The 23,566-nt window shown below is 40.5% G+C and overlaps 1 protein-coding gene across 1 annotated transcript in view; it reads left to right on the top strand.

Annotated features, from left to right (window-relative positions):
- Positions 1–23,566, top strand: part of HDAC9 (histone deacetylase 9) — a 641,420-nt gene that overhangs the window by 411,029 nt on the left and 206,825 nt on the right. Inside the window, exon 13 of the mRNA XM_054020255.1 lies at positions 7,155–7,424. Within this exon, the coding sequence (XP_053876230.1) occupies positions 7,155–7,424 (270 nt within the window). The remainder of the gene's footprint in view (positions 1–7,154; positions 7,425–23,566) is intronic.

The following is a 23,566-nucleotide window of genomic DNA, read 5'->3' as shown; positions in this document are numbered from 1 at the left end:
ATAAAAGAAGGAGGACTTGACCTTCAGTTTTCACTCCAGGCTGTTAATCTGTTCATAAAGTCTTTTACTTGGATGAGAAAACAATGGTTAGGCATGACTCTGAGGAAAGAAAAATACATGGGGAAATGAAATGCGAGTACTTTAGATGATGATAATAACTGAGATAAAGCATATAAGGAGTGGGAAAATAATTTGGAGGTTTCTAGTTCTTGACATGAGTTTGTTGACAAAAGAAGCTGAGGTTTTTCCAATAGGAACTTTTAATGCGGTCAGCTAATTCTTGGCAACTGCTAAAACTGTGTCTGGGCCAGATCTTCTGCTGTTGTAAATTGACATACTTCCATTGAGTTCACTCCAGCTCAGGATCTGGCTCTCCATCATATCCTTATGTGTTATCACCAGGTCCAGCAAGGGGTGGAGGAGAGAACCCCACAAACACACTTCCTGTTTTAAAAAGTCTAATCACGCTTTTTCGGACAAGGCTATAGCAACAACCAATGAATAATGCGTTGCCATAGACAGATTATTTATTGAGAACTAGCACCAATGCTTACTTTGGAATATAATTTTGAATGAACAGCTGACTCTTTAGTTTCTATTGTACATGCTCAATACAAAATCTTCAAACATACCCATACACTAGCTCTGCAAGCATAGCTGCTTACAAGCCTAGCTCGCTAAGTGCATGGATACGTTGATTCAAAAAACGTATGCTTATGGAAAAATTGTTTTTCCTCCTCTTCCAATGTTTGTTTGATTCATAAATAAGGTGATCAAGTTCTGATGGAAATCAATGTACATGGCTGTTGCTGCAGGTTCACTCTCGGTGCCTCGTACCTCGTATGTTTGTAGAGACATTTCATTTAAATAGTATCAGGAAATTATGGATTTTACAACAGCTTATTCATTGTAAAGGATACACGCATGCCATGAAAAGAGCTATAAAAGGCCTATGTTCAATGGCCAGATGATTTATGCACTCTCCCCATTTTCCTGTGCAGCTAAGCAGCCACAATTGTCTTTTAATGTCTTTTCTGGTTGGACTCTTGTAATTATACGATGCTTATGCATATTCCTTACAGCTTAATTTCCTTAAAACAAAAAAATGAAATAATATGGGTTACAGTAGCTTGAGGTCATTCTCTAAGTTGCTGTCTCAATTTGAATAACTCTAAAATGTATGCATGTTGCTGTGGAGAAGGCTAATTTGAACAATTCTAATTTAGAACATTATCTGAAACATGGCTTTATCATTATTTTAAATATAGTCTCAGAGCTCAAATTAAGGACTCCTCTTTCCAAAACTATTACTAAATATTCATACTAGCAAACATCATAGTCATTCTCGGTATCCAAATCTATGTATTTAACTATAGATTCAGAAACAAAATGATCAGACAAGTTGAAGGAGTAATAGCAGGAAGTAAAGTATAAACTGATGTTTCTAACATATCATTGAATCATAGAAGATTAGGGTTGGAAGAGACTTCAGGAGGTCATCTAGTCCAACCCCTTGCTCAAAGCAGGATCAACCCCAACTAAATCATCCCATCCAGGGCTTTGTCAACCCAGGCCTTAAAAACCTCTCAGGATGGAGATTTCACCACCCTCCTAGTGAAATAGTTTTTCCTAATAACCAACCTAAACCTCCCCCACTGCAGTTTGAGACCATTGCTTCCTGTTCTATCATCTGCCACCACTGAGAACAGCCTAGCTCCATCCTCTTTGGAACCCCCGCTTCAGGTAGTTGAAGGCTGCTATCAAATTCCCCCCTCACTCTTCTCTTCTGCAGACTAAATAAGCCCAATTCCCTCAGCCTCTCCTCGTAAGTCATGTGCCCCAGCCCCCTAATCATTATCGTTGCCCTCCGCTGGACTCTTCAATTTGTCCACATCCTTTCTATAGTGGGGGGGCCAAAACTAGATGCACTACTCCAGATGTGGCCTCACCAGTGCCGAATAGAGGGGAATAATCACTTCCCTCACTCTGCTGGCAATGCTCCTACTAATGCAGCCCAATATGCGATTAGCCTTCTTGGCAACAAGGACACCCTGTTGACTCATATCCATCTTCTCATCCACTGATGATCCCCAGGTCCTTTTCTGCAAAACTGCCGCTTAGCCAGTTGGTCCCCAGCCTTTAGGAGTGCATGAGATTCTTTCGTCCTAATTGCAGGACTCTGCACTTATCTCTGTTGAACCTCATCAGATTTCTTTTGGCCCAATCCTCCAATTTGTCTAGGTCACTCTGGACCCTATCCCTACCCTCCAGCGTATCTACCTCTCCTCCCAGCTTAGTGTCATCCACGAACTTGCTGAGGGTGCAATCCATCCAATCATCCAGATCATTAATGATGAATATATGTGATTAGAAGAGCCTTGTGGTATCAGGTATATTTGTCAATGTAATATGATAGTGCCAAGCTATCTTTTAAACCACATTAACAAAATGAAAGTTCAAGGAGGGAGGGAGAAGTAGCTGTAGACTAGTTGACTGAACATGGCTGGGACTCAAGGAAACTCAAGGTTCCGTCTTCTAATCTGCCATGTGGTCTTGGGAAAGATATTGCCATATTTTTATTTCTTCAGAAATAGGGAAAACAATGTATACCCACCTGGTAAAGCACTTTGAGATCTATGAATCAAGGCACAAATTTATTACTTACAAAGGCCTTGATCCCAGTGAAGTCTTTAGCAAATTTCCAATTGACTTCAGTAATTCAGGATCAGACCCTAACACAGCAATATTGCAGATTTAAATGCATGCTATCGCTAAATGTAGTCTAAGAATAAAATACTCCTCCTATAGGTGCTTGCATCACTCGACTCATTAGGTCATCCAAAAATGCATTTGAGCACATGCTACAATGGGGTTGCATCAGTAGCCTCATCAGCTTTCAGGAACAGTGCCATACAGTAGCATGAAGGCGAACAAGCCCACATAAAAGTGAGAAAGCACAGAAGAAAGGAGAGCAATAAGGAAATGAAATATGCTCCCTAACTGTGCTGTGGACTAGCTCTCAGTCTCTCTTGGATTCTCCTCCCGAGTAACCCACCTGATGTCAAACAACTGGCATATGGAATGTTTTACAGATGGATCAGCATCGGTGACTCACGCTAGCTGTATATGATTATCTGTCTCACAGATGTTTTAGTTTGTGTTTGCTTGCTAGCCAGCCAGCAGCCAGACTCTCTTTAATTTTATTTTGCTGCAGGATCACCAACAGATGTTTAACAAAAAGACAGAGAATAGTCTACTATTGTGAATACATGTAGTTAGCTCCACTGCCTTCTTGGGCAGCATTAGCCCCTGAGAAATAACTGGAAGAGATTTACTGGTATGATCTGAGAAATTTTCCAGATTCTTCTTTATAAGGAGTCAGTTGGCGTTAGTTACGCTAGCAGGGATTCCTCTGCTTATAACGATGCCACCTGCAGCACTGAAGATGTATTTGAAGTGATTGATGAATACTAGAACATAACAGGGATAATTTTTAAGTGGGCTGCTGCGGCCCTCAGTACCAGTACCCGAAAGGGTTCTCTCTCATGTCTGAAGACTTTCATCATGGACATATTTTTCTTTAATAGATGTACTATTAGACATAAGCGCTGATTCTGCAAATGCAGCTGCACAAGTGGGTGCACGCATCTGCTTGTAGGCTCAGCACCTTCAATTGCCTGGGTAATCTTGCCCTACTGTGGGGGAATGAACAGTTATCCCTATAACACACACAACTTGTTCAGGATCAACAATGGTAAAGTAACTTTTTTTTAATTATTATTTTTTTGCTGCTGCAGGCCTTGGTTAGTGCTAATGATTAGTGCCCAGGAGGTGTAGCTCTTTGTTTCAATTAATCTCCTCAGTGCTTCCTAATGTTTATGCGAAACAATCTGACTGACGTGTTGTAGATATGGGATCTAGGAATAGGATAGAAGATGATTTTATGGCCTCCAGAACTTTGCTCATAAATCCTATGTCTACATGGGTGAAAGTGGGTGTTAATTCTGCCCTTGCCTCAATCAGTGAGGATCATAAAGCCTTCTCTTTCACACCGGCCCATGATTCTGGAGGTGGACGACAGCCTAAAAGGGATGTTTTGCGTTTATAAAAACCACTACTCCCAAATTTTAGGGACCTGCACATTATTTATTAAATTTTTAAACATTATACAAAATGCTATTGGATAAATATCTCAAACTACCATAAATCTCCTCTTCCCAATCCACTCATACCACATTAAGCCTCCCCTATGAGGAAAAAAAAACAACCTTTGGAAAATAAATATCACATCTGGGCTCTGCTGCACCAAAAGGAGAATAAGTTCCAGAATAGAGGGACTCTTCACTGAAAATTTTCTGCCAACCTCTATTCAAGCCAGTGCAGATCTGAAAATATTCTACATTTTTCCCCAAAGACATGACTCTGCTACCACAGAAGAATTCTCTATCCATAAATCTTGGGCTTGATTCTGTAAATTCTTATTCACTTCACATCAATATGCTCGCATGAATAATGACTATTTCTGTGATTAGGCATTTGCAGGTTCAGGCCCAGTTGCATCTTTTCCAGCAAGTGAGAGGTGCAGTTACTGGACCACATTCCAGAAGCTCACACAAAAAAGTGCAAAACACACCTTCCTGCATCAACAAGTCCTCTTACACTGCAGCAGACATTTAAGCGAGCAGATGGCTGGCAGTGTTTTCACTGATACCTGTGCTCTGTGAGGATTTGCTATAATTTCAACAGGGAGTTCCATGTGAGCTGCACAGACAGGAAGGCCCGGGTCCACAAAGACACTTAGGCATTGTGACGGTGAACATTGCAAGAGCTAGCTGTCCAGAACCTGGAAAATTGCAGCAACAAAAAAGCAATCCGTAAAGCTTGAGTTAAGTACTTAGGCTCCCTTTACAATGAATGGGGAGAGAAAGGTGCCTAAGAATGCTCTCCACAAAAGCCAGCATGCTAAGCAAGGAGCCACCTAAACTAGCCAATGGGACGCTCTCATGGAGATAGATACCTAAGTCTGAGCTGCTGGGAGGCACCTATCTCTGCTTGTGATCCACAGCCAGGAACTCCTCCTTTTGGAGCCAGGTGGCTTAGACGCCTAAGTTATTTCTTGTGAGAAAGAGTTAGGGGCCAGCTTCACTCCACACAAAATGGCTGGAGGAGGTGATGGGGCTGGTGGTTCTGGTGTCCACCTTAAACATTTTAGCCCAGTGGTTAGAACACTCGCCTGGGATGTGGGAGGCCCAGGTTCAATTTTCATTTCTCTACAAGAGGGAGAGAAAGGGTTTGAACAGGAGTCTCCCTGTTCAGGGGAGTGCCCTAACCACTGAACTATGAGATAGTCTGATGGTGGGGCCCCTTCAATCTCTCCTGGGGATAATTAATTAGAGTGATTGGGCCAGAGAGACTCTGTAGCTTGGAAATGGGGAGACCAGAGGTCCAGTCCCCCTGCTCCAATGACCCCTTATTTGTACACAGTGGAACAGCTTCAATATGAGAGATTGAGGGAGGCTCCACATCAGAATATTCCATAGCTTAGTGGTTGGAGTATTCACCTGAAAGGTGGGAGATCCCTATTCAAATTATTTTCCCCAGCAGGCAGAGGGAAGAACTAAACCTGGGCTGCCCAGATCCCAGGTGAGTGCTCTAACCACTGGATTGAAAGTTACTGAATGGGCATCCCCCACTTCACACCCACCAGTTTTGAATGGGACCTTTTCCAGTAGGCGGTCTCTGAGCACACCTACTGGATTGGGCCCAATAGGGGGCAGAGCATCTATCTTCCCCCCACTTTGTGGATCACACTGATGCTTAGGCAGGAGATAGGCAGATGCCTTGAGTGGGGTAGCAATGTGCATACTCCGAGGCAGAAACAGAGACCCCAAGGGAACTCTTACAGTGAACATTTAGGGTTAGACAGCCTTTTGAGGATCACAAGAGTTCCTAAAACTGGGACTTAGGCATCTAAGTCTGGGGTTTGGGTGCCTAAATACCTTTGTGGATCTGGGCCAAAGTTTATATCCTGACCAGTGCTATTCACTGTTTGAAATTAATTGATTCTCTGTGTCCTGGTAGACATCACCTTGCACCACCTCCCCTTCCCTTCTAATAGACACTTCACTTTGGGGTTCTGTACCAGGATTCCACAAGATTTAGCCTGTGTCACATTTTGCAAATTGCAAATTACTTTTTGCCACTACATAAAAATTTCTTTTCATTATTAGGGCAGCTTCCATGTGGCTACTTATTTGAGTTCTAGTAAATCATGATCTCTTTTCTTTCTATCATCAGTAAACAGGTTTCAATACTGATAATATTTTAACAACAAGATCTGCTAAAAGCTAACTGCCACTTAAAATAAGGGCCTTAGAGCCTTCACTGGTGTAAATTGGCATAGCTCCATCAATGACAGGAAAGAGGGAAACCCAGCAAAGCACAGAATCTAACAAAAGCAGAAGTTTCTGTGCTATGCAGAAGATAAATGGGGAAATGTTTACCACAAAATTTAGTTCCACAGGTGCAGACTAAATTAGATAGGAAAAATATATTAACCTTTAAGCTGCTGAAATTTTGAATATCCCTGTTTTTCAGCCTTCCAGTATTTACAAGCTGTACATGCAAAATGAGTGGGGAGATTTGGAAAAATGCTTTTAATTACTTAATTCTCCCCTCTTTATATTTTTGTGTATCGTTAATTATGTTAAGCTTGTTAGAAGTTCCACGCAAACTATATTATGTAAAATGTACTGACCTTCAAGTCATACATTTGAATTAAAAACATTTACGTTTGACTGCTAAGGTATTTTAAAGGAGAATATCATTTAAAAAAAAATTCTAGATGTAAGTATTTATAAACATCTGTTTACTATGTTGCTATATTATGTATTATTATTAAATTTAATATTACTATAAAATGCTATATTTGTACAATCTTCTAAATTGAAAGAAGGTAGGATCTTGTTAGTGAGGAGCTTACATTCTTCATTCCGATAATGATGCAACTTTGCAGCAGAAGTTTAACTAGTTTTTCCAGGAAAGTTTTGACTCACTTGTCAATACAAATATAGTAATCCTTAGCATGTGGCATTTGTGGAGAAATATTGGCAGTAACTTTAATTTGTCTGTCTGTGTCTCTCTCTCTTTTTCAGATGCTCTCTAAATCCATCGAACAGCTAAAGCAGCCTGGCAATCATCTAGAAGAAGCTGAAGAAGAGCTTCATGGAGATCATGCTATGCAGGAAGAAAGAGCTCCCTCTAGTGGTAACAGCATTAGGGATGACAGCTGCAGCATTTGTGTGGATGACAGAATAGGACAGCATGTGGGGGCTGTGAAAGTGAAAGAGGAGCCACTGGACACTGACGACGATAATCAAACCCAGCAAATGGAATCTGGGGAGCAGGCTGCTTTTATGCAACAGGTAATAGGCAAAGATTTAGCTCCAGGATTTGTAATTAAAGTTATTATTTGAACATCAAATGCATTTTTAGGGCTTGAATAAGAGATTGACTGTCTTTTGATTCATGGATCTAGCTAATTTCATTTTAGTGTTCAGAGAATCTAACAAAGGTTGGTGCATTTGCGTGCACTCTTAAAACATAGTGACGCTCCTTTTAAAGGCCACTAATTGAGAAAATACCTGCTGCACTCAATTATTCTACATAAGTCAGTGCATAATACATAGAACTTGTTTTCGCTCTAGACTCTATCACATGAGTTAGTTCCAGGGAAATAGAACTCACCGTTGTTTAACTAATTTGTTGAGATCAGTAGTTGTGGAGTCCATTTCCAGAACTGATCAATGAAACATTCTTTCTCTGTTTCTGAATTCTTCTGATGTCTTGACTTTTTCCTTTCACCTATATGTATATAATGTATCATACTGTAGTCTTGAACACTGTTAAGAGTAGGTATGTTTTCTCCATTAGGCAGATACTGGTTGCAATACCAGGGGTCCTAGGTTTGTGTATAGAGTATGATTATGGAGATATTGGGAGTGCAAAGTGGATGTAAACATACAAGGCAAGGCACTATTTAAAAGTTTTTTTTCCTTTTGCACTTCTTAGTGCATTTTTCCCTATTTGATTATGTTGTCTACAAAGGCATGATCAAATGAAGCAGATTCAAATATCGGCAAGGAATGATATGCAACATTGTGTTCCAATCAGATATTAGGGTATATGTGTAATTGTAGAAAAACAAAACAGAACTATCATCTGATAGTCAATATTTTTTAATGAAGACTAATCATATAATATTGTATAGCCTTTACCATTAGGGTCTCACTGAAATGCTAAATTAATGACAGTGTGTGTAAGACACCAATGTGGCAAAAGGTCATTTAAATTGGTAAAAAGTATTTTAAAAATTGCTAAATGATAAATGCACTTATACAGACTGTACTTTCAGAACGCTGGTGTCCTTTTTTCCCTATAAAATCAGAACAACTCTGAATGCAATAGAAGGCACTGTTTATTTAAGTCAGTACTTTGTCAGGTCCCTGCTGTTCTCCTGCAGAAAAGTGATTCTGTGGGGGTGAACAGGAAATGCCTTATGGAAACAGGAAGTCCAAGTGATTCATGTACTGAGGAATGTAAGGGGGTGGGGGGAAGGAATGGGGGGATGGATAGTGTTTTACTCTGTTTTTAAAGGGCACTCTATGAATTGATTTATTGTCAAAGAAAATAACAAAGCGAGTAGGGAAATTGTTAAGGAAGCTTTCCAGTGAAACATTTCCTTCATATTCCCTTTTGATATGTTTACCTTGTTTTATAGGTTTACTTTTGTTAAGCTAGTTAAAGATTCATTGTATTAAGATCTCTTTAATATGGATAATCCAAAACTGACCTGGAGTCCTGTCAGGTTTTTTTCTATTAAAAATATTTATATTTCTAAAGCTAAGGTATTTTAAGGTGCAGTATCCTGTTTCAAAAGAGATAGCTGTTTTGCCAAATGTAGAAATTATTCTAATATATGTTATTAGTATGTGTTGTTTACAGTTTGCTCTAATATTATAAAAGTCCCTTATAAAATGTTGCAACTTCTAAAGATACATTATCCTTTTCCTTAAAAAGTCTCCAAACAAATTAAATGACTTAAATAGTTGCTGTAAAAGAAACGCCTCCTGAAACATTATCAGCAGCTTTGCTAGGAAAGACTTGCTAATTGACAATATATGTTTTTTGCTTAAATATATCCCCCCCCACCTCCACACTTAAATACAAAGGGGGAAAATAACATAGACATTCAACATTATGAAGCATATAAAGATGGAAATATGTATTTTCCCATTCTGTATATATTTCATTTCCTACCAAGCCTAATTTCAGCCTCACCAAAAAGGGATAGTGAATCTTTTAAAATACATTTTATTTACAGAGGAACTTGCAAATGAGGAGACTTTTGTACAATATCGTTTCAAAGACATGTAACAAACAAAAGATATTTTTATAGTGTCATTCAGGAGAGTTACCCAGTAAAGCCAGTGGACTTTAATTCTATTCAAATTTGATAGCCCCTGAATTGAATCAAGAAACTACCTGGAACCAGTGAAAAGGAAAACTGGGTTAAATAACCATATTTCTAATTGATAAATGTCTCTTACATTTTAAATCTACTGTATTTATTATAATCTACACCTTTGGAGGTGATCTCTTGTTTTGTGTTGTAAATATATTCTGTTTGTATGTTCCCTTTCTTGCCTTCTGATACAAGTCTATTTCTTTCTCAAATAAAGTTTTTTTTTTTTTAAAGGAGATCCCCTTTCATATATCTGGCTTTGTGTAAAGTTGATAAATTTTAGTTGGTGCTCTGTTTTTTGTATAACCAAATCTGCTGGCTATGCATTGTTGAAAAAAATCCATTAAAGCTTTTAGGAGCAAGATTTTTTATTACACTATTTTTACAATGATTACACAAAGTCTATTTTGGTCTGTTATATGATCCTACATCAGCCATTATAAACTGTAAAACAAATGGAAATAATATCTATGCATGCTCATTTTTCCCATCATGGCATTTGTCTTGGACATGTGATCATCAATGGTAACATACAGAACAAATAAAATGCAGACAAACCCAAATTTTCTGACCCCTGATTAGCCAATGTGTGAGCTATTTGAAAATCATTTCCATTCCTATTTCCAAAATTCATATATAACCTAAAATCTGTTGATCTGAAACTGACAAAAGTTTTGGATGTCTCTTGAAACCTTGGTTAAAACAAGGTTTCTTTATTAATACAAATCTGGAGAGAGAACTTCAGACTAATTAGAGGGTGGTTTTCAACACTGATTCGGAAAAGCACTGTAAGCACATGCTTAAAGTTAAGCATATGCTTAAGTGCTTTGCTGAATGGCGGGTGATGCTTTCCCGAGTTGGACCCTAACTTCGCTTTACCTTTTACAAAGATAAATATTCCAATATACATAACTATTTTCATTGTTAGTAGTCTCTGAAATTTTGCTACAAAAAGTGTGTGAAGGGCAAATAAAGGATCCAGAAAATCAGATATTGAAGAGGTAGGCTGGCAGAATGATTATCCATCTTTTCTAACTCTGCAATGGTTAAGTTCTTAACTCTTTCACTTCCAGTGGTTCTTGCACTAAGATAAATGGTTTCAGGTAAAATAAATAGATATGAATAAACAAACATTTCCATAAATACAGTTTTTCGTTACAGTTAACTGTATGAGCATTACTTTTCCCTGATATGAGTGATACTCAAAATACTTAGTAGCTAAAAAGAATAATGCTAAAAGGCTTAATTTGCAAAAGTTAAACAGGTTAATTAGCATTAAGCATACTGCTGTAACAACTTACCATATCGATCACGTATATATAAATTGAAGTCTTTAAATAGTTAATACTGCTGACAATTTTTTTTGAAATGAGGCCTGTTGTTTTAATAAACATGTCAGAATAGCAGTTTAAAACATTTTCCATCTATAATCCAAGATCTTATTTTACAGCATTCATTTTCTGAGTGTAGCTAAAAGATTTTTGTTAGCCATGTTTCCAAGCAAGTTGCAATGAAACAAAAGTCAAATAAATACCGTAATTTTTTCAAGAGGTAAGATGTCTCTTCTTTAGAACAATAGGCACCTATGCAGTCCTGTTGTCAAAAATAAAGCCTGTATATGTAGCAATTTGTGACCAATCACTTCTAAATTAGTAAAATTGCTTCATATAACTTATGTACTCTGAGAAAACAAACTCTATTAAGCCATACACTGCTAAAGTTATTGTCCCTTTAATATCTGTTCACCGTTTGGTATTAACAAAGTAGTATTAAAAGTTGAATCTCTGAGCAGAAGTAATCTGAGCAGTGACACATTCAAAAATTCATTCATGCACCTTCATCATTACCATATCATCTTCAGGATTGCTAAGATTTACTCTGTGTATCGATCCTGAGCAATCCAGCTGTACCCTGTTTTTATTTCACTGGCATTCTGAGGTAAAAAAAAAAAATTATGGACATTAGTCCCAAAACGCCAGACTATGAACTCTCCACAATTTGCAGCCAGAATTAGTTAGAAAATTAACTTTGCTGTAGTATGTTCTGTCCGAGTAGCAGCCTATCCTACTTATCCATTTAAAGGATGTTGTTTGCTTTTCATTTATTTGTTTATTTTCTGATTTCCTTATGCAATTTCCATCATCAGTATGACAGAGCTGTTTCAGTACCTCATTTGCTCGCTGAAGGATCATAGTTTTGAGCATTATACTGTACACTGAAGTCCTCCTCAGGCAAAAGAGAAGTTCACCATGGATAAAATTATCCTCTCATTTATTCTGGTACAATCCCATTGATTGTAATAGGCTTGCATCAGTGTATTTGATGGAACTTGTCCCTTGTGCCTTTCATCTTCAGTATAATTCAGCCCAACTTGATTTTTATTTTGTTTTTTATTCTAACTCTGTCAGATCTAAATAGATCTGACAGAGTATACTGGTCTGCATTTTCCCCAATAGCTCTACAGTGTTCCTACCTGTGCCACTCTATCTTTATGCCATATGTTTATAGAGCATATATTTATTTTTAGACCTATTTTCTGGCATTTATGGTATACTTCAATTCTTAAGAGCTGCATCTATTTCGGTTCTATATCACAAAATTGAATGGTTCTTATATTTCTAAAAACACAATACTTAAGAGGGATGGGAAGAGTGTGGAACCAAGCACCACCTATAATGGCAAACTCTAGCCATAAATCAGAGCAGGTAGATATGCCTGTCACAATGACGTGTGCAGACAGTTAACAATGCTAAGATTTTAAAGTGTTGTTACTGGGCTTCAGAGTCAACACACTAACAACATTCAAAGGGGGGCAGTCCACAACTCCTAAGACCAAATGCTCATTTACCCCACATGGAATGTGAATAAAGAGCTTTTCACAGAGGCTCTGCGAAGGGCTGAGGAACAATCTTCCACAACCAAGTGACTGGCTTGGCGCATAGCAACTCTTCACAGGCTCCCAGTCCCAGGCCAGTTGTTTTAACCCCGTGAATCCACTTTGCACTGAATCTCCTCATCATTCCCCAGCCACACCACCAAAAAGCCCTGCAAGAAAGGTCCCCTTCCATAGTCTCCACTTGCACAGTGTAACCATACTTATTTGAGTCCATTTAGAGCCATCTATGCCTTTTGCAAGGAACAGCATTTTGGCCTTAGAGACCATGCTGTTCATGTTCAGAATAATAATTGTCACAACAAGAAGGGATGGAGGCCTAATTCTGTTTCTGAATGTATTTAGAATTCTAGAGAAAATGTTGTGTCACCAGAAGAGTGTAGGTACAAAACTCCAGTGCATACCAGCTCAACTCAATACCTTCAGCACTGGAGCTTACTCTTCTTTCTAGGCCAGCTCCTTAAGTCTCCGTCACACAAGCTCCAGGAAGCGAGGAGGCTGGCATTACACTAATCTTTCGTCCCGTCAATCCTGGGAGCAGTTCAGCCTCAGCTGCTACTTAGAGCAGCTCAAAGCTGCTCTGAAGATTGTAAGCTGGTAATGGCCCCTAGGGCCCATTATGCGTCCAGGGATTGGAGGACTGTAGGGCATTCCAAGCATGTCTTCAGAACCCCCCCTGCACCATGAGGGGGAGCTAGAGCGGGGATGTTTTGGTTACACATCTGACAGCACAGTTGGGCCATTGTCAGTCTCCTGAAGTGACAACTTGTGCACAGCAGTGATTCCCAGTGCTTGTTCTTTTATTCTTAATGTTATCATTTAAAATGTGTGTTTTCAGGATGAGATTCCGTCAGACTCTGAGCAAAGCTGAAAGGGTGAGCTTCCTCACACTGATCTGCAATAAACCTCAGACCTAGCTAGGATGGACCTCTTCTAGGGCCTCTTCAGGCCTGTTCAGTCTTTACCTAGCCCCTCCTCTGCTGAGAATGCCTGTAAGGTTGCCAGTTAAATAAAGAACTCAGCAGCACAATTAATGTTATCTGGCCACCCATCTCATAGCAACCAGGCTGATTCTGCCAACTCATTTCACAGACGCCACCAAACAGCAGCCAGCAGGACCATCTTTTGGATACTATCAGGCTTGATCCATGGCTGAAACAGTGGTTTAGACAAGAAAGATTCCCTATCCCAACAGCAATCCCACTAAACCTCCTCTTTTGTTCCAGATGGTTACTTTTGGTCTTCTAGAATTTTATCTAACATTCTCTTATAGTTCTTCTACTCTCTTATCTGGATAGTTTCCTTTGGTCTCATAAAATGGAAAAATGCTCAAGTTTTATCTCCTGTGGATGGATTGTCTTATGGATATTTTTAAATGTGCTGAATTCCTGACCATACGCTTATATCTTCAATACAATTTCTTTTGTATTTTTGATAGAAGAAAATAACACTAAATATGATCTCTATTCATCACCACCTTGCTCATTCCATGTACATTTCACTTCATCAAGTAGTTCAAATCTATTCATTTCTAGGGAAGAATTTGCATTGTATGCCCTTAAGGCAGGGGTGGCAAACTTTTTGGCCCGAGGGCCTCATCTGGATATGGAAATTGTATGGCGGGCCATGAATGCTCATGAAATTGGGGTTGGGGTGCAGGAGGAGGTGAGGGCTTCGACTGGGGGTGTAGGCTCTGGGGTGGGGCTGGGGATGAGGGGTTGGAAGTGCAGAAAGGTGCTCCGGGCTGGGACCGAGGGGTTCAGAGGGCGGGAGAGGGCTCAGGGCTGGGGCAGGGGCAGGGGCAGAGGAGGGGGTCAGGGAAGCAGGCTCCGGGCGACACTTACCGCAGGCAGTTCCCAGAAGCAGCGGCATGTCTTCCCTCCAGCTCCTATGCGGAGGCATGGCCAGGCGGTTCTGCTCACCTTTCCAGCCCATCCGCATCCAACTAATGGGAGCTACGGGGGCAGTGTGTGGAGCCCCCCTGGCCACCCCTAAGCATAGGAGGCAGAGGGAGGACATGCTGCTGCTTCCGGGAGCCGAGCGGAGCCCCGGCATGCGTGGAGCGGGGCAAGCCCCTGACTCCATTCTCCGGCTGGAGCTCGAGGGCTGTATTAAAATGTCTGAAGGGCCGGATGTGGCCCCCAGGCTATGGTTTGCCCACCTCTGCCTTAAGGCAAGCAATTTGGACTATAACAACTTGCACAAACCCTTTGCTAACAGAAATGTCCTTTGTGCCCTGTGAAGGACACTAAGTTTTCCTTATAGTCTTTTTTTTAAAATAGTTCTAGCTATTTTCTTTGCACAGAGAGCCTTGAAAACCAATGCAAACCAAGTATTAGGATTGAAAGGAAGAGCAGTGGAACACCATTTCCGCAGCAGAAGGAGATGGTGAATACTGCATGCTACACCACCACACTCTTTATGTAAAATAAACTTGTTAAATTTGAGAGAGATCCCACAGAATCATCCTCTGGGTGTGTGATGAAGGTGGACTGGAATCAGTTACATTTTAATTTAAAGGCAGGAAAATATTGTTTTGCAGCCTGCCCAAAAGGACTCTGCATCTTGTAACTTTCAGCCCTCTCTGGGACTGCGCCAGTTGCTGCTCATGATCTCTCTAGTTATGTGCTCATATGGTCTCCCACCCTTATAGTATGCGAGTCCGCTTGCATGTTTAGAAATAATGATGTCTCTTTTACTCCAACCTTTCAAAGAAATAACTTTGTTAGATTAGTTATTTCACTTTAGAGAGATGGGGGAGGAGAGTTGTACGAGAAACTTTAGTCAAAGAAGTAAGTTTTGTATCTTGCTCTCAATGCACTGAGGCCAGTGCTCATTCTCATCTCATCTGGCAGTGAATTCCACAGTCTAGAGGCTGCTCCAATGAAAGTTCTGTCTCCTGCACTCTCAAACTTCCCCCTGTTGACTGGCAGTTTCACTGTTCCAGTGGAACGTAGCTGTATAGCAGGTCATTGTCCTGGGGAAAGCACAATTGCTCAGGTAGCTAGGTCCAGTTCGCAAAGGACTTTCAGTATCAGAACAAAGAGCTTGAACTGGACTTTTTTCTATGGGATGCCAGAGCAATGGGATGACGCATTCATACATCTTGTGTTGCTAATCAGACAGATTGCTGCATTTTGTTCATATGTGGATGATTTCAGAATTTATGGTTTCAATCCTAGATTTGAATTGCAATAATCAATCCTAGAGGTCATGGATAGGTGGATCACTGTAGCAAGGTCTGAATCTAATAGGATGAGGTGAAATCTTCTGGCCAGTCACAGATGGAAATAGGTATTTGATTCTTTTTCTTACTTCCTTGGCTATATGGGCATCCAGTGTCACTGGACAAGGCTGTGCACCAATTTAGCAGGACAGGTGCCATCAATAGAGGGCCATATTACAGAGGAGGCAAGTTCTTTGAAGCCCTTCTGTCTTCCTGGCCATAGCCCCTCAACTTTTACTGGGTTCAGCTCTAGCCAGCTGCTCTTAATCCAGGTGCTGATTTCAACTGGGGATTGAGAAATCTGGGTGTCTGTGTTCTTAACATCAGATGTACTTGTAGAGGTAGTTGATATCAATGTACTGTTGATACTTCAACCCATGTTGTCTCACCCACTGCAGCAATATTTTGGTATAGATGTTGAATAAGATGGATGAGAGACTGAACTTTGTAGGACTTGCAGGTAAGAACTCTGGACTCAGTCTGAGATGAAGGACACAAGCCATTTTGCAGGAGGAACAGGAGTTTTTGTTAATCAACAGCATCAAATGCTTCAGAGGGGTCAAGAAGTATGACTACAGCTGTACTTCACATATCTATGCAAGGAGAAGGCCATCCACCAGAACAAGTGTTGGGGCCTGACACCTATCTGAGAGGGATTCAAGACACTAGCAGATGACAGGTGTGCCTGGAGATTTTTTTTGGTAGCTTATCAATCAGCAGGTGTTCACTCCCAAGCTAGCTACCCAGCCCGCCATCGGAGAAGACCCACTCCCCATCCGACCATGCACACCACAGCCAGAGGCCATAGTACAACCCATCTTCCACCATTGCTACAAAGAGAGGTCACAAGACAACCACCTTCCACAACTGCTGCTGCTGTGAGGAACAGCTGTCAGGTAGGGGAGTCTTCTGGAGGAGCTTTTGGGGGAAATGTGGTGGGCAGGTCCGGCTCCAGGGTTTTGGCCGCCCCAAGCAGCCAAAAAAAAAAAAAAGAAAAAAAAAAAAGCCGCAATCGCGATCTGCGACGGCAATTCGGCGGAAGCTCCTTTGCTCCGAGCCAGAGTGAGGGACCGTCCGTCGAATTGCCGCCGAATAGCTGGACTGGCCATCCCTCTCCGGAGTGGCCGCCCCAAGCACCTCCTTGCCAAGCGGGTGCCTGGAACTGGCCCTGGTGGTGTGTCAAAGACGTTTTTGGCCAGGGGAATAGGGATGGATTATTTGAATTGGGAACTGGAAGAGTGTGCTCAGGCCAAAGGATTGATAATATTTTGAGAGGGAAAACCATAGAGAATATCACAGACCAAGGGAGAAAGTTTTGAGAGAACTTCTTTTTAAAATATTGGCTGCAGTACTAAATTGCACTCTCCTGCACAGTTACCTACAGGCGGGAGATAAAACAGCAAGGAAACTCCACAAAATGTTCTTCAAACTGTCCCTTTGGGCAATTGTGGGAGTTCACTGTGGAACTGGCTTAGTGTTCCTCAGAGAAAGCAGCATGGAGTTCCTTAGAGTTATGGTGATAAAGAGCACAATACTTACAGGAAAATTTGCTTTCTAACCGTGAACTTTATCAGAATAAAGAGAACAATCTTATCCCTAAAGCGATTATGTGTTTCCCTCTGCTTCATTGAAGAGCTTCTGCCTAGAAACTTCCTCAGCCCACTCCTTCCTGGCTTCCTGCTATGGTTTTAGTGGAACAGTTCATATATCCTCACAAGTCCCCAGTTGTATCAGACCCACCCAGTGTTCCTTGAGCCTTCTGTCTCCTGGCTGCATGGTCATTGGAAGGCATGTGCTGTTGCACAAAGGAAACCCACTGTAGAAGGGTTACAAGCATAGAATCCTAGTTATTGCTGCTTCACGCAGCATTAATTTAGGTACCAGGTACCTGAATGGATAATTATGACTTCTGTGGGAAGGTAAACGGAGGACAACAGCACCTGCTGCCATCTCCAAGCCCACCCATAAGTTCTTCAGGAAAATTCTCATGTTGCACTCCCTTAGGAAATTGTGTGTGAAGTAAGGGATGGGACAGAGGAAGATGGCACAGGAGCAGCACCCTCCACCCCTTCTAGCCCGGTCTGCATCCCCTCTTGTCCAAGTGGATGGCAGGTTTTGTCCCTTTGTACCTACCTCTGCCCCTTCCTCATAACCTCACTGCTTCAATGGGAAGTTCTGGAATAGATAAAGACTGAAGATCCTGAGTTTTACCTACTATATGTAATAGTTTAGAGAACTATTTATCACGGCTGGTTTTTAAAAAAAGTACAATTTTATGATTTTTATTTTTGTATTTTTTCTGTTTCCCCCCAAAAATATTATAATTTGGACCAGCTCTATAGCAGGTTGTATAAATAAAACACAGATTTTCACTGAATTTTTTTAGGGAGTCAGTTCATGAAGCTCAAGAAATTTTGTTTTAAAAAGTTTAAATTCAAAAAATTTCTACCAACTATACTATTTATGGCTACCTACCATGACACCCAAATTGATTGTTGCATTTCTATTCTTTGTGACCCCTTCAATGATGTTAGATTTATTGTTAAACAAGAATTTTCCTGGTCTAGTAACTGAGATTATAAATCAGTAAGCACAGGATTAAAGAAGTAGAGAAAAAACCTATCCTCTGTTCTAGTCTCTATATTTGTTATATCTAAATCTCAATTTAACAATTTGAGTGCATATTATAATAACCAGAGGCAGAGCCAAGAGTATCAACCTCCTGTCATCTCTGTTATACCATTTATGAAATACAAATTTACACTTATTTTTCCAGCTGGAAGACTGTACCCTGATTTCATTATATCATTATCAATTATTAAGTCTAACACTTTAATACAGTGCCCGTCCTGAAATCTAAACCTCTTCAAATATCTGCTGAGGCTATGACCAACTGCTACAAAAACACATGTAGGTTTAAAATATTAGCAAAAATACACAATGAATACTTAACCAAGAAGATATTGGGCACATTTTTCTTTCTGATATGCCAAGTAGAATTTTCCCAGATTTTTAATCCTCTTTATGTTAAAAACACTTTACAATTTGGAGAATATCATATATGGGAAATGGTCTACCATCAGTCACTGAGATTTCTAGGAGATGACTAGACATTTAAACCAAAGTGACAATCATTCATTAATAGTTCCTTCCATTCACATTTTCAGTCTTGGTCCTGTGATGCAAAAAACTGTACCAGTGATCTAACCTGACATCCTCATCTATTAAAAACCTAGTCCTAGATATTAGTTCCAAACTAGCATTCTAGATGGTGCTAATAACAGTGCCAACCAAAACCAAGAGTGACAAATTCCACCCAAGTGCAATTCATTTGGATATATGAGGATGTAGATAAATGTGCTGTATCCTTCAGAAAAGTTGTCATAAAATACAAAATTTAAGTTCACATCATTACTAAAAGTATGAAAAGTATCTTTCAGTTCTGAAGTATTTGTTGAGCTCTGGATTAGGATAAAATGCTGTCAGAAATGTGTTAGAACTTTGATTTCAGGCGATACCTGAAATTTTCCTTGACTTTAGTATGGTGATTTCTTTTTTCTTTAACCGTTTTTCAGCTTAAATCTTAATGAACATTCCTGAATTTTCACATACTCTTAGCAGTTTGAGCTGCGCCTTTAAAAATAAATAACTGACTTAACATTTGAGGACAATGACCAAAGACAGGGAACTTGCAGAACATGCTGCTATTCTCACTTTAACATTATTTTTGTGAGCACTTCTAAAATGGTTACACTTTCCCACCCCCCCAACCGTTGTTATATAAAAGATTTACTGTTACAGTTTGTGTGTGGCCAGGCAATGGCATATGGAAAACATGTTTCCTGCTATTTAATTTAATTACTCCAATCACGTGCCAGCCTCGGGCATGTCATTCTGGACCTCTGAGGCTCTTTGTCTGTCAAAGAGATGGACAATATCTTGGCTTTGTTTAGCTGCTCTGGAGGCTGCAGATAAAACCACTGAAATACTGACTGTTTGTTTAACCAAAACTTTGCATTTTTACCATTTGGCTTTGATTTTTTGTTTTACAAAAAAGATGACATTTTGGCCTTGGTGAAGAAGAAGAATGGTCACTTTTGGAGGATTAATGTACAAAAAAAGAATACTCCAGCTTCCTGGTCAGAAATAAGCTTTGTTAGCAGAAACTTAAAACATGTATCATTGTGTTATTTCAGACTTGGCTGTTAGTGTGGGGCAGCTAGAAAAGTCCTATGTATAACTGTTCCATCATAATGCATTTAGTTCTTGTCTGACATGTTTTGATGGGTGCAGGTTTCAGTTTTTCTTTTTAAAAGATGGAATTATAGAAGCAAAACTAAGCATGACTGCATTGCAAGTCATCACACAAGTAGCCTGATAAGGGCTAACTTTATAAAACGCCTTTAGTAATTTAGAAGTTATATGAAATATATGTAACACAAACTTTAACAGAAATCTGTGTGGTAAATCCTAGAATTTGGTAAAGTGACATTTACGGTGCTGAACATCATAAGCCCCAGTTCAGGAAAGCACTTAAGCATGTGCTTAAGTTCCATTGGCTTCAGTGGGATCTAAGCACATGCTTCAGTGCTATCCTGAATGGGTGCTTTCTTAAATTAAGGCCATAGATGGTAAATGCTATTAAGTAATATTTAAGACTGGAAAACCACTTGTAATACATACCTGAGCCTTTTGGAGCTATATCTTTCATGACCGAGAATAAAGAAAGCAAACTTTCACAGTGTCAGTTCCATGAAGCATCTTTAATCAAAGTGAATTCCTTGATTTAAGAAACGACTATATGTGGAAAGCCTTTTTATTTTACATTTTTTCAGAGCTGAACGAGTTAAGTGTGATTGAGGACAACCGTTAGTAGCTTTGTAGTCAGTTTAAGTTACAGGCTGACACCACTTCCCACAATATTAACAGGTGTTTTCCATTTACCTAGAAACACACATTGATGCACTGTTAAACCATGTCATTGCAAATAGAACATTATAGAGGTACTGTGCTGACAAGTGTGCATAGGTGTGTAAATATACCTAGACATTGATCTAGCAACTGTGTGTGGGTGAAAGTGCGCAAGCAGACAGGAGTCCTGTATAAAACAAAATAATATGCGATTGTAATCTGCATAACTTTGTTGTGGTGTAATGATGTGGAGCTTGAGCTTGATTCAGTAAAATGAAACCAATGAAGTGATTCAAGGAGAGAGGTGATGCAACTGGAGCTTGGGGAGGGAGACAGCAGAGATGATTCCCTTTCAGCGTCATATTGGAAAGAATAGGTGGTGGGAAAGAGGAGAGGCAGAGAGGCCAGGCAGGAAAGGCTTACATTAATCAAGTCAAGAGTTGACATATCTGCGAGCAATAGGTCAGAGATGTGGTTGTGCTGTCGGGCATATCCGGGGAGTCCCTGCTGTGTTTTTTTTTTTTTTTTAAACTGGAAACAAGGGACCTTCCTGAGGACATGTGGGCATAGTAAACAAGTGACAGATATTCAGGGCCTGATTTTCAAAACTCCTTTAACTCTAGACCATTTGAAAATAAAGTGCCTACATTTGAACTACTAATTTGCATGCACAAGTACCATAACTGCATATGCAAGTCAGGCACTTGTACGATGGTTTGCCTATGCAGTTGTGGTAACTGTATAAATAGATATGGAATTGTCTTTGCGTACATCTTTGTACATGGTCTTATATGCCTGACTTTTCAAAAATCTGGCCATCAGTGTATTACACTGTTCTCACATTCAATATTTAATTTATTTAGAAATTACAGTATATGTTCACTTGTATTTAATGGTCTGTGTCAGGGCCGGCTCTGGCTTTTTGGCCGCCCAAAGCAAAAAACAAACAAACAAACAAAAACACAAACACCCGGGTGCAGGGGGACAGGCTGGGGGGGGAGGGGGAGCGTGTGGGAGAGAGAGAGAGAGAAGGGGGCGGCCAGGGCTACAGCAGGGGCGCTGCCATGCGGCCCCTCCCGCTGCGCCACCTCCTGCTGCCTACTGCGAGGGCTCCGCTCCAGTCGGCGGGGAGGGAAGGAAGAGGACTGCCCTGCAGGGCGCTCTGGTTCTCCGCACCGCCGTCCCCTACAGGGCGGCCAGAGCGGACCACCACCACACACACACACACACACACACACACACACACAGAGCGGCCGTGCCACCCTAGGATTGGGCAGAATGCCGCCTCCAACAATCTGCCGCCCCAAGCACCAGCTTGCTCAGCTGGTGCCTGGAGCCGGCCCTAGTCTGTGTGGTATGCCTGTGTTTTAAAATGTATCTCTAATCCATCTACTAGCTAGCCTGATTTTTCATACTAAAAGCAAGTTAAATAATTCTTTTTGACTTAGTAATCTGAACTAGACATATTTCATGTTGCATACCAGACTGTTATGCAGTCACACCCTGTTTCAAGTCCTGGCCCTCCATTATGTGGTAATACAGGTTATGTAAGTCCCCTATTGTTGCTCAAACCAGTGTCTCCTGAACCAATTTATTCTGAGCCTCATGACTTGCTGCAGAAAGGGATTTGCATGGAAGCAGCCCTCCCCTTAAACTGTCTCCCTTGCTTCTCATTCTAGTGTAACCTACTGTTTCAGCATTTCTTGTACCCCTCTAATGGCTGGGTAACTGAAGATGAGACTATGCTACTTCTGCAAGCTAATAGAGATGCTCCTGTAGCTTAGATGGCAGAGACATCTGCTTTTAAGTGCGGACGGTCTAGGGTTCATTCCCCCCTGAATGCTAGTAGCAGCTTCTTAGACTAAGTTGCAGAAAGTACTGTAGACCTAAAACTATAAAAATAAATAGTAGCTTTTGTGTGGGACGAGTGGTCTCTCTCCCTCTTCCTGCTTGTTCACCACAGGCCAATTACCTCATCATCTCTCCTGCCTAACAGCTCTAAATCAAAAGGCCTGAGACTCCAAAATGTTGTTGTTGTTTTTTTTTAAAGGATGTGAAGCACCTGGTAAGTTGTTGGAAACCTGCCTTCCCCATCATCTTTAGAGGCACGGGTTATGTTCAGCACTTTAACATCCCCTAGTTCCTATAGGGAGGAGCCATGGACTCCACCTCCAGCAAGGAGGAGAAGTCGGTTGGCTGCATGAATACTATGAATCTTAGTGATGGTACTTTCACTCACCTAGAGAATTGCTTCATAACTGTTGGGAGAACCTCACAAATTTAGTCAGTTCTGCACCATAGAGTCACTATGATCGCTACATGACTCAAAAGCAGTAAATAACACATTATCACATTCATGTGATTGTCAGACAGATATGCCTTAAAGAGACACATGCTAAAGCCCTTAACTTGCTGGACAACCTTAAGACACCATCATTCATTAATTGCACCAATTCTGCTCCTTTAGTTCTATCAGTTGGTGATGTCATATATTTGCTGTAGTTCTGATGAAGGATTGGGAATACTTATTCATAAGCTGAATTCATTCCATACAGAGCTTAATTCTGCTACACCAGTGTAAGTCCACAGTCATTACCTTGCACATCAGTGTGACAGCAGAATTTGGCCCATACAGGATCTGCTTCAAATGTCTGTTAACTTCAGCTCTTATTTAAGTAGTCCTGGGTGTATGGTGAGGGGATTTTGTCATGACTTTGGGCTAGATTTTTGAGCTATAAGTTGTAAGCACAGACATTACTTTTGAAACTGTTGGTGAATATTATCCACATTTTGGGCCTCTTGTGGGTTTTTTTTTTTTTTTTTTGGCACTGTTTGTGAGTATTTCACAACTGGGATATTATTTTTTAAAACACTATCATGTGGCATCCTACACATATAAGGGGATTTATTCTTTACTCTACGTTATTCTGTTTCTAAAGTTACAGCCATCTAAGCAGGGAGCAGAATCAATATCAGGTGATTTACGTGGACAATTATATGCCAAAGAACAATA

Source organism: Malaclemys terrapin, chromosome 2 (genome assembly GCF_027887155.1).
Source record: "Malaclemys terrapin pileata isolate rMalTer1 chromosome 2, rMalTer1.hap1, whole genome shotgun sequence".
Taxonomy (NCBI): domain Eukaryota; kingdom Metazoa; phylum Chordata; order Testudines; family Emydidae; genus Malaclemys; species Malaclemys terrapin.
Note: the sequence above shows the minus strand (reverse complement) of the source record. Positions and strands in the feature narration are given on the sequence as shown.